Here is a 14,153-nt window from a genome sequence, read left to right as displayed (position 1 = left end):
CTCTCCCCTTCTTCCTCCGCGCTCCACTTCCGGGATGGTGGCCCAGAAGGCTCACAACTAACCAGTCGCAAACACGCCGCTAGACGATCTCTTCTAGTTTTCCCTTCGCCTTCCGCCCCTTCCCGCCGCCCGCCGGAGAAGAGCCCAGCGTGGGCCCTGCCGGGCGCAGCTCCGTTTCCGGCGTGCGGAGGCGGCGCCAGGCTGAGCGGCGCAGGCGGCGCAGGGAGGTGGCCGCTGAGAGGCGTTAGCGGTTCCGCTTTATGGCCGCTCTCCCGCCCTGCTGGGCCGGCTGGGGCAGGGGCTGTGCCGGAGGTGGCAGGCTCCCCGGAGGGCTGTGCGGAGTGCCGGGGAAGCTCAGCATGTGAAGTGGGAGGCCATCCCGTGGGGAAAAACAGGAAGGGGATCCCCCTGCGCGGCGGCCAAAGCCTGGCGGGCGGACCGGCCGTCGGCATGGCTACGACGGCGGAGCTTTTCGAGGTGGGTTTTCTGCTCCTGGGGCGGGTGAGGAGTCGGGAAACCACTCCGGCCCCTCCCCGGGCTGCCTGTGCCTACCTTGAGGTAGGGGGTGGGGAAAGCACCTGCGAGAAGAAGCTGGGGGAGGGGATGTCCGGGGAAGCCAGAAGTGGGGGAGGGGTGTCTGTGGGACTGTGGAGGGCGGCGAGGGGATGAGTCCCCAGGGGAAGGAAGCTACATTTCTTTGGGAACAACTCTTGGTAACTTCTTAGAGCGCTGCGAAATAGGGTAGGCTGACCTCCTGATCTGGAGCCCGGAGGAAAATGGTAAGGTCCGACAACGATGCAGGAAGCAAGGGAAAATGACAGCCGACTCTTAAGTTGGGGAAACCACCGAACTTGTTTGTTGAACACCTGAACACTCTTCCTCATTGGAGAACCATCCGAGATTTACGTGATCCCTTGGTCGTTTGATTCCGAGTTGGAATCCATCTCTTTGTATTGTACATTTGGGGCTATAATGGATCATTTTAGTTGTAGAAAAAACTGCTTATCATCTCTGTGGAAATTTTATCTTTGGCAAAGGCCTCGTTATCGTCCATTAAATTAGAGAGGAATGGAAATCTGGTAATTTCTTGGTGTTTTAAGGATCCTAAAGGATCTTAATCATGATAATGATTAAAAAAATAGTTGCTAACATTTACATAGTGCTCTGTGCTTTAAGCCATTTACAACATCAGATTATTTTGCCAAACAGCCTCGTGCCACCTGATGTGGCACTGGAAGAACCTTGTTGTCATGCTAATTAAGTTGTTTATTTATTTTAACTAAACACATTTTTGAAAAGGAGAAAGTATTTGCAAGGTGATTTAAGGTGCCTAGTTTCAGCATGCCAAACTTTGTGATATTCAACAAATCAGAACAATGCAAGGCACCATTTGGCTGATACTAACTATTGTACTTGCAGTTGACAATTCCTGTTGAATTTATACTTGGAAATTGACAATTATTGAATCTTGGTATTTCTGTTATAGTTTAAAATTGATATTTATATTATCTACAAATGCTTAGTCAAGTGAACTTTCCTGATTTTATTGAAAATATATTTAGTTTTTTGTTTGTTTTCTCTTGTTTTTTTTCCCGTAAAAATAATTGTCTCTTTTGTCTTGGAACTTGTCATTTGAGACATATATGATTCTACCTGATATTATCCAGTGATAGTAGCAGTAGGATACTTGTATTAGGCCAAAGTCTTGGGAGCAATCTTGTACATAAAATGAAATCTTCTTTATTATTATTTTCTTCATATTAGCCTCCTGCTTCATCAATTTAAACACTTCTACAGTCATTTTTAATATTAATACTCGACTGTGAAGAATTATTTTAGTAATTCAATGTTGGAAACTCTTTGTACCAACAAAAAAATCAAAACAGTTTTTCATTGCCAAAGTAAAATTTTTATTTATTTAGGAAACTAAAGCTTACTCTATATTCTTTTTGCTCAGGGGAACTTAAAACTTTATATCAGTATATTCTTTTCTCTTGTCATCAGCAACAAGCATTTCACTTTCATAGTCCAGAATTATGAAGTTCCTCTGATCATAATTCCATTTTACCATAGGCTCCAGTCATTCTTCTCATTGCTTTCTTAGTATAACACCTCTATATGACCTCACTTTTCTTCCCTCAGAGTCTGTATCCTTTCATTAACTAGTACAATTTTGCACTGTCCTCCTGAATCTATTGCTTCATCATTCTCCTGTTGTCACTTCTTTTCCAAACACTAATTTAGACTTCCCAGAAAAGATGAAGTTAATTAGTTGCAAACTGCCTTGTATTTCCAATTCCAACTTCAAATCACCCAGCACCATTCCCTATCCTAGCTTCGTTTGCTCTGTAACATGGACCTTTCGCCTAATAATAGTCCCTCTACTTGTAGCCTTCATTCCCTTACTTTCTATTTTTTCTTGCAAATTAGCCCTTGCTCTCTTCCTTCATATTACAGTCAACCTTGTCTAAAATCTCACCACTTCTCAGTCTCACCTCATTCATTGGTTCATTTTGTATTGCCTTAAAAACAAGATGTAGCTCTTGCATTCAATACCCCCATCCTTTCAAAAACCTTTCCTTGACTCAGGTGTCCTCTATAGATTTCGTTTCCTCTCATAGTCAGTTCTTAAGAAAAACCATCTGTTATTCTAGAAACAGTTGTTTCTGCTTTCTTTCTTCCTACTAATTTCTCAATCTTAAAATTGCATTCTTCTGAGGTTTGAATTGATTTTTTATTGTTAAATCTAATAACCTTTGCTTTGTTTTCCACCTTCTTCTCCATACTCTTTTTTTTTCCCCCTAATTCTTCAAGACACTACTCTTGTGATTCTCTTATGTCTCACTCTTTGTTAGTGTCTTTTGAATTAACATCTTTTATGTTACTTCCCCATGTGGAGTCTATGTATACAAAAGCTCTGCTCTAAACTTTCTTTTGGTGACCTCATCAACTCTCAGAAATTCAGTAATCATCTATGACTTAAATCTATCTGAACTTTCTCCTGAGTTTAAATCTTACATCTCTAATTGCTAAATATTTATACTAGGATATCCTATATAAATCTCTATTTTTTAAAACAATTTATTCACTTTTTCCATAAAACTCCATATCCTATCTGTACCACCATTTTTTCAGTCACTCAGACTTAGAGTCAGAGAGTCATATTTAATATTTGGCATTCATTAATTCATGTAGCCAGTTAATTACTAAGTCTTGCTAATTCTGTATCTATTATATTTTTTATATCTCTTCCTATCTCTTCATTCATATTAATCATCTTAGTCTAGAATCTTCTCATCTGGAGTATTGCTACATTAATTTTCTAATTGGTCACCCTACCTTCAGTGTTCCCCCCTGCATTTTATCTGCTTTACATCTGCCAAATAGTCTTTTTTAAATTAGCTTTTTATTTTCAAAATACGTGCAAAGATACTTTTCAACATTCATCCTTATAGAACCTTATGTTCCCAATTTTTCTCCTTCCCTTCCCCCCATTCCCCTCTCCTAGATAGCAAGTAATCTAATATAGGTTAAACATATGCAGTTCTTCTCAACATATTTCCATATTTAAAATGGAAAAAAAAAAGCAAACAACAACAAAAAAGATGAAAATACCATGTTGTGATCCATAGTCTGTTGCCACAGTCCTTTTTTTTTTTTTTTTTTTTTTTTTTTTTTGGATATAGATGACTCTCCATCACAAGTTTATTGCAATTGGCCTGAATCACCTTATGGATGAAAAGAGCCAGGTCCATCAGAGTTGATCACATAATCTTATTGTGTACTCCAGGCCTTTCTGAAATTATCCTACTGATCATTTCTTATAGAACAATAATATTCCATTACTTTCATATACTATAATTTATTTAGCTATTTCCCAGTTGATAGGCATTCATTCTATTTCCAGTTTCTTGCCACAACAAAAAAGGCTGCCATAAACATTTTTGCGCATGTAGTTCCCTTTCCCTCCTTTATGATCTCTTTAGGATCCAAGCTCAATAGAAACACTGCTGGATCAAAGGTTATACACATTTTGATAGCCCCTTGGGCATAGTTCCAAATTGCTCTCCAGAATCAGTTTACAACTCCACCAATGATGTATTAGTGTCTTTGTTTTCCTATATCCCCTCCAATATTCGTCCTTGTCTTTTCCTTTCATCTTAGCCTATCTGAGAGGTATGTAGTGGTACCTCAGAGTTGTCTTAATTTGCAGTTCTCTAGTTAATAGTGATTTAGAACATTTTTTCATAGCCAAATAATCTTGATCATGCCACTACTCTTTTTAAGATGCTTCTATCTTTTCATTGCTTTTAGGATAAAATAAAGCTCTTGAATTTAAAAGCTTTTCATACAGCTGATCTTGCCAGACTGATTGTACAGCACCCTCCATAAGGTACTAAGCATTGGGAATGCAAATAAGAAAAAAAAAAAAAAAAGACTTTTGCTTTGAAGAAGCTTATGATCTATCAAAGACACTATCCAAAAGAAGAATGCTGAAAAGGGTGGGTGGGGACATGGGGGGGGAGGATGTAATTGTTTGCCAGTGGGGCATCTAATCTAAAAAGTACAGCTGGTTGGAAATGGGGAGTTGACTGGTCTGTGGGCGCTCTTTAAATGAAGGTTTAGAAGATAGTCTTCGCTTCCCTCTCCAGCTCTCTAATCAGAAAATATGGAGAATGTTCAAAAGAGGTGTGAAAACCAAAGGTGATGCATTCTGTAAGAGTGATGAATTTAAGGTTCTTGAATATGGGAGCAAAGTAGACAGTTGACATTAAACCTTGAGACTGAGACCAATGATAGGATCAGCAGTCTGTGTCTCTAGCCTCTTGGAGCCACAGGTAAGAGTTTTTATAGTAGTCCAAATGAGAAAGAAGGATTTGAACTAGGATGGTCCTAGTAAGTAAAGATTCCTAGTGAGTAAAGAGAAGGGTATCTCTTGGCAACTATTTAGATACATAATGTGAGAGAGGAGGAAGAATTAAGAATAATGCTAAGGTTTTTGAATCATTTCCTATTTTTTCCCCATAATTCTTCCAAGCATCAAAAATTTCTTTTTTCTTTTTTGAGACCGTCATCTTTTTTTTTGCTATAGTGGTAGTGTTTTAGATGCAAGGAAGGTGCTAAATATGAGAGGGCATATGGGATTAAAATTATCTTTCAAACCGATTGACTATGAGCTTGAAATAACTAAGAAGCTAGAGATATTGTTCACAAATCTGAAGTTTGAATAAGGAACAGAATAAATAGGAAAAAGTATGAATTCTGTTGTATGCTATTAAGTTTGAAATGTTGATGAGATGTTTGGATAGTTGTAAAACTGGGTTTCAGAACTGAAATAAAGATGGTAGGGGTATGTGTATGTATGTGGGGGGGGCATGCATAGATATAGAAAGAGAGGGAGAGGTAAGATTTATCTACATAGAGATGATAATTCCACCTATGAGAACAGATGAGCTGAAGAGAGAAAGTCTATTAAAAGAAAACTGTTTGTTAAAAGTGCTTTGGGAAGGAAACAGCCCTGTTGTGAGAAATAGATGATGGTTCAGAAAAGAAGACTGAAGTTAGTTAGAACTAAGAGAAGTGTAATGTCATGGTGACTACAAGAAAGAATATGCAAGAAGAGGGATGGTTAAGGATGTTAACCCATGAAAAGATCAGCTTGGGTGATAATTGCAAAAGGCCATCAGATTTAGTAATCATTGAACACCAAGGAGAGGACAATTTGAGTAGAATAGTGTCACAAGCCTGATTACATTGTAAAGCGGATGAATATGGTAGTGAGTTAGTGAGTAGAAATGATATTTTCTAGGATTTTTTTTTCTTTCGGTAGAAAGAAGAACAATAGCGTGAATCAGTGTTGTTAGTCAAATGATTTCTTTTAAAGCCTTTTGGAATCATAGGTATGTTTATAGAGAGCAAGAGAGATAAAAAGAGACTGAAGTGAGAGAGGAAAGGATATAGGGCAAGTGTTTGGAGTACCCAGGAGAGGTGTATGAAAGTAGAGTCATTGGCTTTGGCAAGGAAGAGTGCTTTTTTTTTGTAGACTAGAGCAAAGGAGGGAAGGGAAGGGCAGGTGTAGAGGGGAGTCTGGGTTGCAGCTGAAGATGGATAGGAAAGCAGCTTATTTGCTAAAGAAGAAAGATGGGAGCAACATTGGGGACTTGAAGAAATTAAAGGTTTAGATCTCAATTTCCCCATCTGTAAAATGATTGGGTTAGAATCCCTTACAATGCTAAGATTCTGTACTTCTTCTTGGTGTGACATAACAAAGTACACAACAAACTGCTTTTTGGCCTTTGGCCCTTCATTTATTTGTCCAGATATTAGTCAACAAGTGTTTATTAAATGCCCAATATGTTCTAGACTCTTGTTAGGTGTGGGGACAATGAACATGGAATAGTCCCTGTGCTCAAGGAGGTATCACTGTTACTAGAAAAGACAGTGTGCACATAATTAGATTTATACAAAACACACAAAGCATATACATTAAACATTAAAGTAGCATATGTAAACTAATTCACGGATTCTTTAATCAGTTTTTAAAAGCCACAAAGATTTGGCTTGAATGTTATTTGATGGTATTCAAGATTACACCACATTGTGATTCTGAATCCATAAAATCAAGATTTGTAATTTTAGCTGCCAGTCCTAGAAGGACCTTATGACTAGGGGTTACATATTCTCTGTTTTTGTCTTCCACACACACATTTAAATTTCATCGTTTCCTTAAGTATTGAATTTCTGTTTAGCTAACAAAGCAATGGAGCTGTCATTGCTTGTAGTGCTGAACTTCAGTCAGGAAACTAGCCTTGGATCTCCCTTCTGCCACTTTATAGCTTTGTGACTATGGGCAAGCCAGTTAAGCTGTAAAATGGGGGTAATATAACTCTTTCACGATACTGTATGTAAAGTGCTTTGTGTTTCAATGTTGTTTAGAAATGATCATTTTTCCTATGTATCTGTTTGATGCTATTCCTCCCTCCCCCAATGATCTCATTTCTGTGACTATTGTAATTCACTTGAGTCACTTTTACTTAAAATAGTTTTGGAATTTCTTTTCTATAAGTTTTCTTCAGAGCCAGTTTTCCATCCAGCTTTAGATCCTGTTTCCATGACTTTGCAGTCACAAAGTGCCCAACCTTAATTCCCATTTTCTTCTTTCACTTCCCCTCTCCAATTGATACATTTAATTTTATCCCATCAGTGTTATGGTACATGTCTTGAGCCAGTAATTGAAAGAACACTTAGAGGGAGTATAAGAAACAAAACATCTTATTTTTTTTTAAATAATAGCTTTTTATTTTCAAAATATATGCAAAGATAGTTTTCAACATTTACTCTTGCAGAACCTTGTGCTCCAAATTTTTCTCCCTCTCTTCTTCCCTTTCCCCTAGACAGCAAGTAATCCATTATATGTTAAACATGTGCAAATCTTCTATGCATATTTCCACATTTATCATTGCATAAGAAAAATCAGATCAAAAAAAGAAAAAAGAAAACAAAAAGCAAGCAAACAACACAAAAGGTGAAAATACTGTGGTATGGGTTCTCATAGTCCTCTTTTTGGACGCTTTCTTCATCACAAGTCATGAAATTGGCCAGAATTTGCTCACTGTTTAAAAAAAAAAACTATAAGTACTACACATTGTTTTCAAAGCTACTCTGCTTTTCTTTGCTTTTTTCTGAGTTTTCTTTTATTGTCTTCTATGTGCTTTTAAAAAATCCTTTCTTCCCTTCCTCAGCCTAGAGAAGGCCACCATCAGACATAGGTGTATATATGTAATGCTGGAGAAATTGAGGCAAGATAGAGATTAGAGAGTATTTAATAATTTATTTGAAAGGGAGAGATTTACTGGGACCAAATGGATCCATGGTTTGGTCCTAGGGCTGAATGAGACTATCGTCTCCAAGAATCTAGCCAACAATGTGAGTTCTCAGTGACCTATATACACATGGCTCAGACTCAGGGGGGTATACTGAGGCAGGAGTGGAGTCAGGGTACTGAGAGCAGGAACAGGACTCTGACAGGGTGGGATGAACCTCCGGAGATGGGATGACATAATAGGGGGAGGCATCCTGGATATGCGGGGAGGCATCTTGGTAAGATGGTATCTGACATTCCAATAGCTTGGGATGAGGAGAGGCATTCTGATATTCTAAAACATAAAATCTTTTATCCTTATCAAATATTCTGATAAAGAGGGAGGGGAGGTTTTACAGGACTAAGCTTTGCGAAGCAGAGAAACTGAGTCAAGACTGGGTCAGGATAATTAGGGAAACTGAGAACTATGGCATAATACATATAAATATATGTATGTATATATATATATATATATATATATATATATATATGAAAAACCATAGTATACACATTCCTATTAATTCTTTCTCTAGATGTGTATTAATTTGAGTGTTTATTATGCTCACAATAACTTAGTCATTCACAGTTGGTTTTGAAATAATATTGCTGTTATGTTACTAATATGCAATGTTCTCTTGATTCTGTTCATTTTCCTATAAATCATGCATGTTGTTTTTTTTTTATTTTAAATAACAGTTCATCATTTCTTATAACACAGTAGCATTTCATCACAATCACATACCACAGCATTTCTATTTTTTTCCCACCACAAAGAGAGGTGCTGTGCATATATAGTTCTTTTCCTTTTCCCCTGATTACCTTAGGAGAAAGACCTAATAAAATATAGGTAATAAGGTGAACTTGATCATCACATAAGAACTGTAATTCAAGCCACTAATCATGAGATCAGGTAAAAAAAAAAAAAAAACAATTCCTGGTTAGACTATGGGAATGATTGGTTATTTCATATTCAGAAGGAACAGATTTAATACAAGGGGCAATATGATTACCTATCAAGAACTAGTACTTAGGTGAAGAAATCTGGAAACAAAGGTAGAGAATATGTGAAGATTATTGCAGAACAGAAGAAGTGATAATATGGGAAGAACTTATACATCACCCAGTTAAAAAGTTTTAAAACATTATGATGAGTACAGGAAATTGATCATACTTTTGGTATAGATAGTGGTTATAGAAGACTTCAGCCATTTGAATCTGGCACAGAGTAGGCACTTAAAAGTGTATTGATAAATTAATATCTTGAAATTTTCGGTTAAAAAGAGCAATTGATGTATTCTTAATTTCATTTCAGTTTATTATTGTGCATTTGTTAAGCACCCACTATGTGTTATGCACTATATTTAGTTGTATATATATGCACTATAAATAAACAAAAAGATGAAACAGTCCCTGCCCTTAAGGTGTTTATCATTTTACTGATTTTCTGCCACAATAATTTCATTTATCAAAAAGTACAGGAAAATGACATGAGGAACTGCTATTCTGAACTTATTTGTGACCATTAAGAAAAAACTGGTTGTCAAAATAGAAATGATAGAAATATTGGAAGGACTTGACTATTAGAAGAATTAAAGTAACAGATAAGTAGATTAAAGTTAGACATGATTTAATGTATATTTCAAATTTGAGAACTGCAAATTTTAAATAGTTTAGAAAAGGTGTAGCTAAGATCCCATAGACAAAAATTATACAAAAGAATGGGTTTCAAGAATAAAGTTGTTATTTGTTTTGAGGGAGTTTTGAAAAAAAAAAAAAGGTATTCAAAACATACCAATAATGTCAGTAAAAATTTGAAAAAAAAAATAATTTGACCTAAGAAAGTTAAAACTTGGTTGAGTTGGAGTTTTTCTATATTTGTCATAGAGGTTGACCCTTGCCCTACAATACCTCTGCCCTAGTTTCCTTTCAGCCTTGTAATAATCTCTGTTCCTTAGTGGCAGCTTAAACAGCAGGCATAGGGAACTCTTTCTGAAGTTTATCTTAGTTAGGGTTCAGTTAAAAGTACAGCAAATCACACCAACATGAAAGAGGATTTGTTTTGTAAATTTAAAAGGTTAAGTGAAATGTTCAGATATATCATAAACAAAGAAAAGCTTGTCAGATAATGACAATTTCTGAACAATTGTGATAATTTTTGTGGTGCCAAAAAAGCCAGTGAACAAATTGTGGTATATGGTAATGGAATATAATTATGCCAGACTAGGGTTTATCAAACTTTTTGGTCTTAGGACACGTTTATACTCTTAATTATTGAGCCCTCTCCTCTTAGAAATTTTGTTTAATTGGCTTATGTTTATATTTATTGTATTAGAAATTAAATGTTTTAATGTCATTATGAAAATAACTTCTCTGAACGACACGAAAAATCATGATGACTAGATGAGATGCCATAGTACTAGAGATGGGCTAATGTCCCAGTTTTTTAAAAGGAGAATTTTAATATTATAGATTAATGAACTTATTTTTTGACAAAATTTAGAATATTATTAAAAGGATGATTTCTGAACATTTTGGGAAGGTGATCAAGAAGGCTCAGTTTATCAAATAGGTCATGCCAAATTTCATTTTTTAAAAAAGATATGATATTCTACTGGTCCATTGGGGGACGTGTATAATAAACATACCCTATACTCTTATAAATACTTAGTATGCTGGGATTTCAGGATTTGGGGGAGGGGAGAGCCTTTAATTAAATTCTTGAGACCAGGATAGAGAGATGAGCTGTTGTTCTCATTCACATTTTTATCAAACATAGATTCTTAACTATAGTATCTTAAATTAAGAAAAAGCAGTTTCTGTTATCCTCAAATCATAAAGGTAATTATTATTGTGCATCAAATTAAAAAAAAAGTTTTTATACAATAAAGGTCTGCATTGAGTTTTTCTGTATTTTTTAGGAACTCTTAAAGAATTGAGATATAGTTACTCTTTTAGACTTATTGAGATTATAGTTTTTGTTATCTAAATAGCAATCTAGTATTCTAAAAAAGGCAATGCTTTTCAACGATTCAAATTTTTCTTTTAAGAAGGACATATTTAATCTTTCTTAGTGTTCAGATCATGGGATTTTTAAATTTTTTCTTATAGTACTTTGCTGTATTTGGAAATGATAGGAAACCTTGAGAGACTTATCAATACTTGAGAAGTTGATTTTTAATAATTTAAACTTAATATTTTATTAATCTTGCTATTCGTTGCTATTCATTCTTTGTATCTTTGTCAAGAAAACCCCAAATGGGATCATGGGAGAATGGAACATGACTGAAATGACTAGATACCTCCTAATCCTGCTAGTTACTTCCTAATCCTATCAACCATCAAAGGCTGATACATAATGTCATCTAGGTGGTATAGTGAATAGATTATACAACCTGGAGTCAGGAAGGTCTGAGTTCAAATGTGGCTTCAGCCACTTATTATGTATAACTTTAGGTAAGTCACTTCATCTTATTTGCCTCAATTTCCTCATCTGGAAAATGAGTTCAAGGAGGAAATGGCAAATCACTTCAGTATCTTTGCCAAAAAAAATCTCAAATTAGGTCATGATGAGTCAGGCATGATTGAAATAACTCGACAAACACCAAATACTGAAAAGATCCTTAGATCTTTCACATGAATTACTGTCTGATCATATTTTCTCCATCTTACATTAATACACCATGGTCTTGTAGGAAAAGCACTGAATTTGGAGTCAGAAGACTTGGATAAAAAGTCCTGCATTTGTCACTAACTAGTTAGTTATGTAACCTTTAGCATATCAGTTTACTTCTCTGAGCCTTGTTTCCTTATATTTAAATGAGGATAATTATATACTTACTGTGAGAAAATTGCTGTGTATACCTTGAATTGTCATGCAAATGTGATTTGTTATTATTTTGTGAGTTATTTTTGAAACAGAGGTCAGGATCATAAAAGTTAGAACTAGAAGTGAAGTTAGATAATATCTACTCCGGTGTATTTATTTTATAGATGAGGAAACTAAGGCCTATTTAGGTTAAATGATTTGCTCCAAGTTATAATCTAATAATAATAAAGCTGGTAAATCCAGGCCCTCTGACTTCAAATCCAATACTCTTTCCACTAAGTCATCATACTGGATAAAGATTGAACAGCATTATGTAATAAAATAATTTTAAAATGAGCCTACAAAGAAGTTGGCATTGAGTCTACTTCAACCAGATATCCTAGCAACATTTAAAAATGAAAACAGGAGACAGGACAAGAAAATGAAATACATGGGTACAAATTTTTTTTTTTTTTTTCAAATACTGTTATAATGAAAGAGGAACTGCAAATGGGTAGGAATAAGAATAGTGTGTGAATGTACACACACATATATATATATATATATAGTGGTATAGAAATGTGCTTACATGTTGGTACTGTTGTTCTAAAAAATGTCTAGAAGCAGAGGTTGAGTGTGTTGCCTTAAGCTGATAAAGTACTTCACAAATGTTCATTCCAAAAGTTATATATTTGATTAAAATAAATGTAATTAATAGGTAGATACATTTTCTTGAGACACTGTATTTTAATAGCAAGTTTTTCCAAAATTTGTTTTAAATATTTGGTAATTTAATTGTAGTACATTCCTTTAACCACCTTTTAATCTCTCAAAATCCAACTCTTAAGACCCTATTAGTAGTATAATCAAATTACTCTCTTTGGATTTGTATCATAGAATATTTATTTTATAAATTAGGAGCCTTTTGTGGCAGATGAGTACATTGAACGTCTGGTATGGAGAACTCCTGGAGGAGGCTCTCGAGGAGGACCTGAAGCTTTTGATCCCAAAAGGTGAAGTGAAAATTTCCCCATCACTCTATCTTTTAATGTGATTACATTTTTGCTTTTGAAATAAAGGAAGTAATTATATATAATTAGTCTCAAATTTTTATCTGATCTTATTTTACCGGTTATGAACAAAATCTAGTGAATTTCAGAAATGAGATATTTTCTTTTTTAGATGGTCAGTGTTTTTGAATTTGTATAATGACTTCATTTTGAAAATTTTCATTTGGTTTACTGATATGATCATTTAAGGAAAACTTAATAAGTTATGCTGTAAGATATTGCTTCTCTAAAACAAATATATTTCATTTGTTTTAAGTACAATCAATTTAAATAATGTGAACAAATTTGAGCATTGAAAATTGTACAAGTAATCAAGAATTAATATATGTTGGGCTTTAGAATGTATTATATGATTTGCAACATATTTTGTCTGCTTGGTGATTTTCCTTAGACTTACATTAAAATTATTTTGTAGTTCCTTGGTGCATATCTCATAACAGGGAGTTGAGCCCAGAGTAAAATTTTAAGCATGATTTAGCCACAGAACAATAATTTTTATTTCAACAACTGAGAAATTATTTCTGAAATAATGTGTATGTATAGACATTATTTCAGACATATATACATATTTCAAGTTTTAAGTCCTGATCAAGGTCAGAAAGTATGAAACAGTGGGAAGACTTAAATAATATTGTTAAACAACAAGGAGTTCCAAAAAAGACTGAAGAGAAATAATTATCTCTTTCCTGTGGAGTTTTTTATTTAGACTTAGATTACTTATGTGAATTGATTTATTAGTAGATTCTGTTTGGGCATAAACATTCTGTTTTTGTACTTTATAATAATTTCATTTTAACAGATTGTTAGAAGAATTTGTAAACCATATTCAAGAACTTCAGATAATGGATGAAAGGATTCAGAGAAGGGTAGAAAAACTTGAACAGCAGTGTCAAAAAGAAGCCAAGGAATTTGCTAAGAAAGTACAAGAACTCCAGAAAAGCAATCAGGTAAAAATTAGGCTAACTCATCCAAAAATTAAAGAAACATACATGTACATTATCTTTAACTTATTTTTTCTTAAGTTCAGTTTAAAAAAAAACTAATAAAATAAAAAATGATTATTTGTTTAGGGATAGTTTCTGCTGGTGGGGAAAAAAAAGTTAATGAGCTAAAATTGCCAACTTGGAATCATTTACTCTTTGTTGTGTTTAATAGTGAATATTGGTACCAAATCAGACTACATTTTCCTAACTTAGGAAGCTGGATAATTCTTGTCTTGTCCAGAATTTTTAGGAAGACTTAGTAAAATGGCCCTTCTTAACCAGATCCAAGATTTTAGGATGGCCTTGTAGTTGGCCTTTCTTGCTTTGGGGTCTCCTGGATCACCTTTTCCCTTCAAGCAAACTTAGTCTGGGAAATAAATTTACAAGGAATGTGGGTGTCCCAGTAAAAGTTATGTTCCTTTTCATTTTTTCAG

The 14,153-nt window shown here is 34.8% G+C and overlaps 1 protein-coding gene across 1 annotated transcript in view; it reads left to right on the top strand.

Moving 5' to 3' along the window:
• The first annotated feature begins 209 nt into the window (after nt 1–209).
• The window catches only part of EXOC5 (exocyst complex component 5), a 47,851-nt gene continuing 33,907 nt past the window's right edge, over nt 210–14,153 (top strand). The window contains exons 1-3 of the mRNA XM_031952634.1: nt 210–477; nt 12,585–12,679; nt 13,536–13,683. Of these exons, the coding sequence (XP_031808494.1) occupies nt 451–477; nt 12,585–12,679; nt 13,536–13,683 (270 nt within the window). The 5' untranslated portion in view covers nt 210–450. The remainder of the gene's footprint in view (nt 478–12,584; nt 12,680–13,535; nt 13,684–14,153) is intronic.

This window comes from Sarcophilus harrisii, chromosome 2 (assembly GCF_902635505.1).
Source record: "Sarcophilus harrisii chromosome 2, mSarHar1.11, whole genome shotgun sequence".
Lineage (NCBI taxonomy): Eukaryota > Metazoa > Chordata > Mammalia > Dasyuromorphia > Dasyuridae > Sarcophilus > Sarcophilus harrisii.
This window is presented reverse-complemented; position numbering and strand designations above follow the sequence as displayed.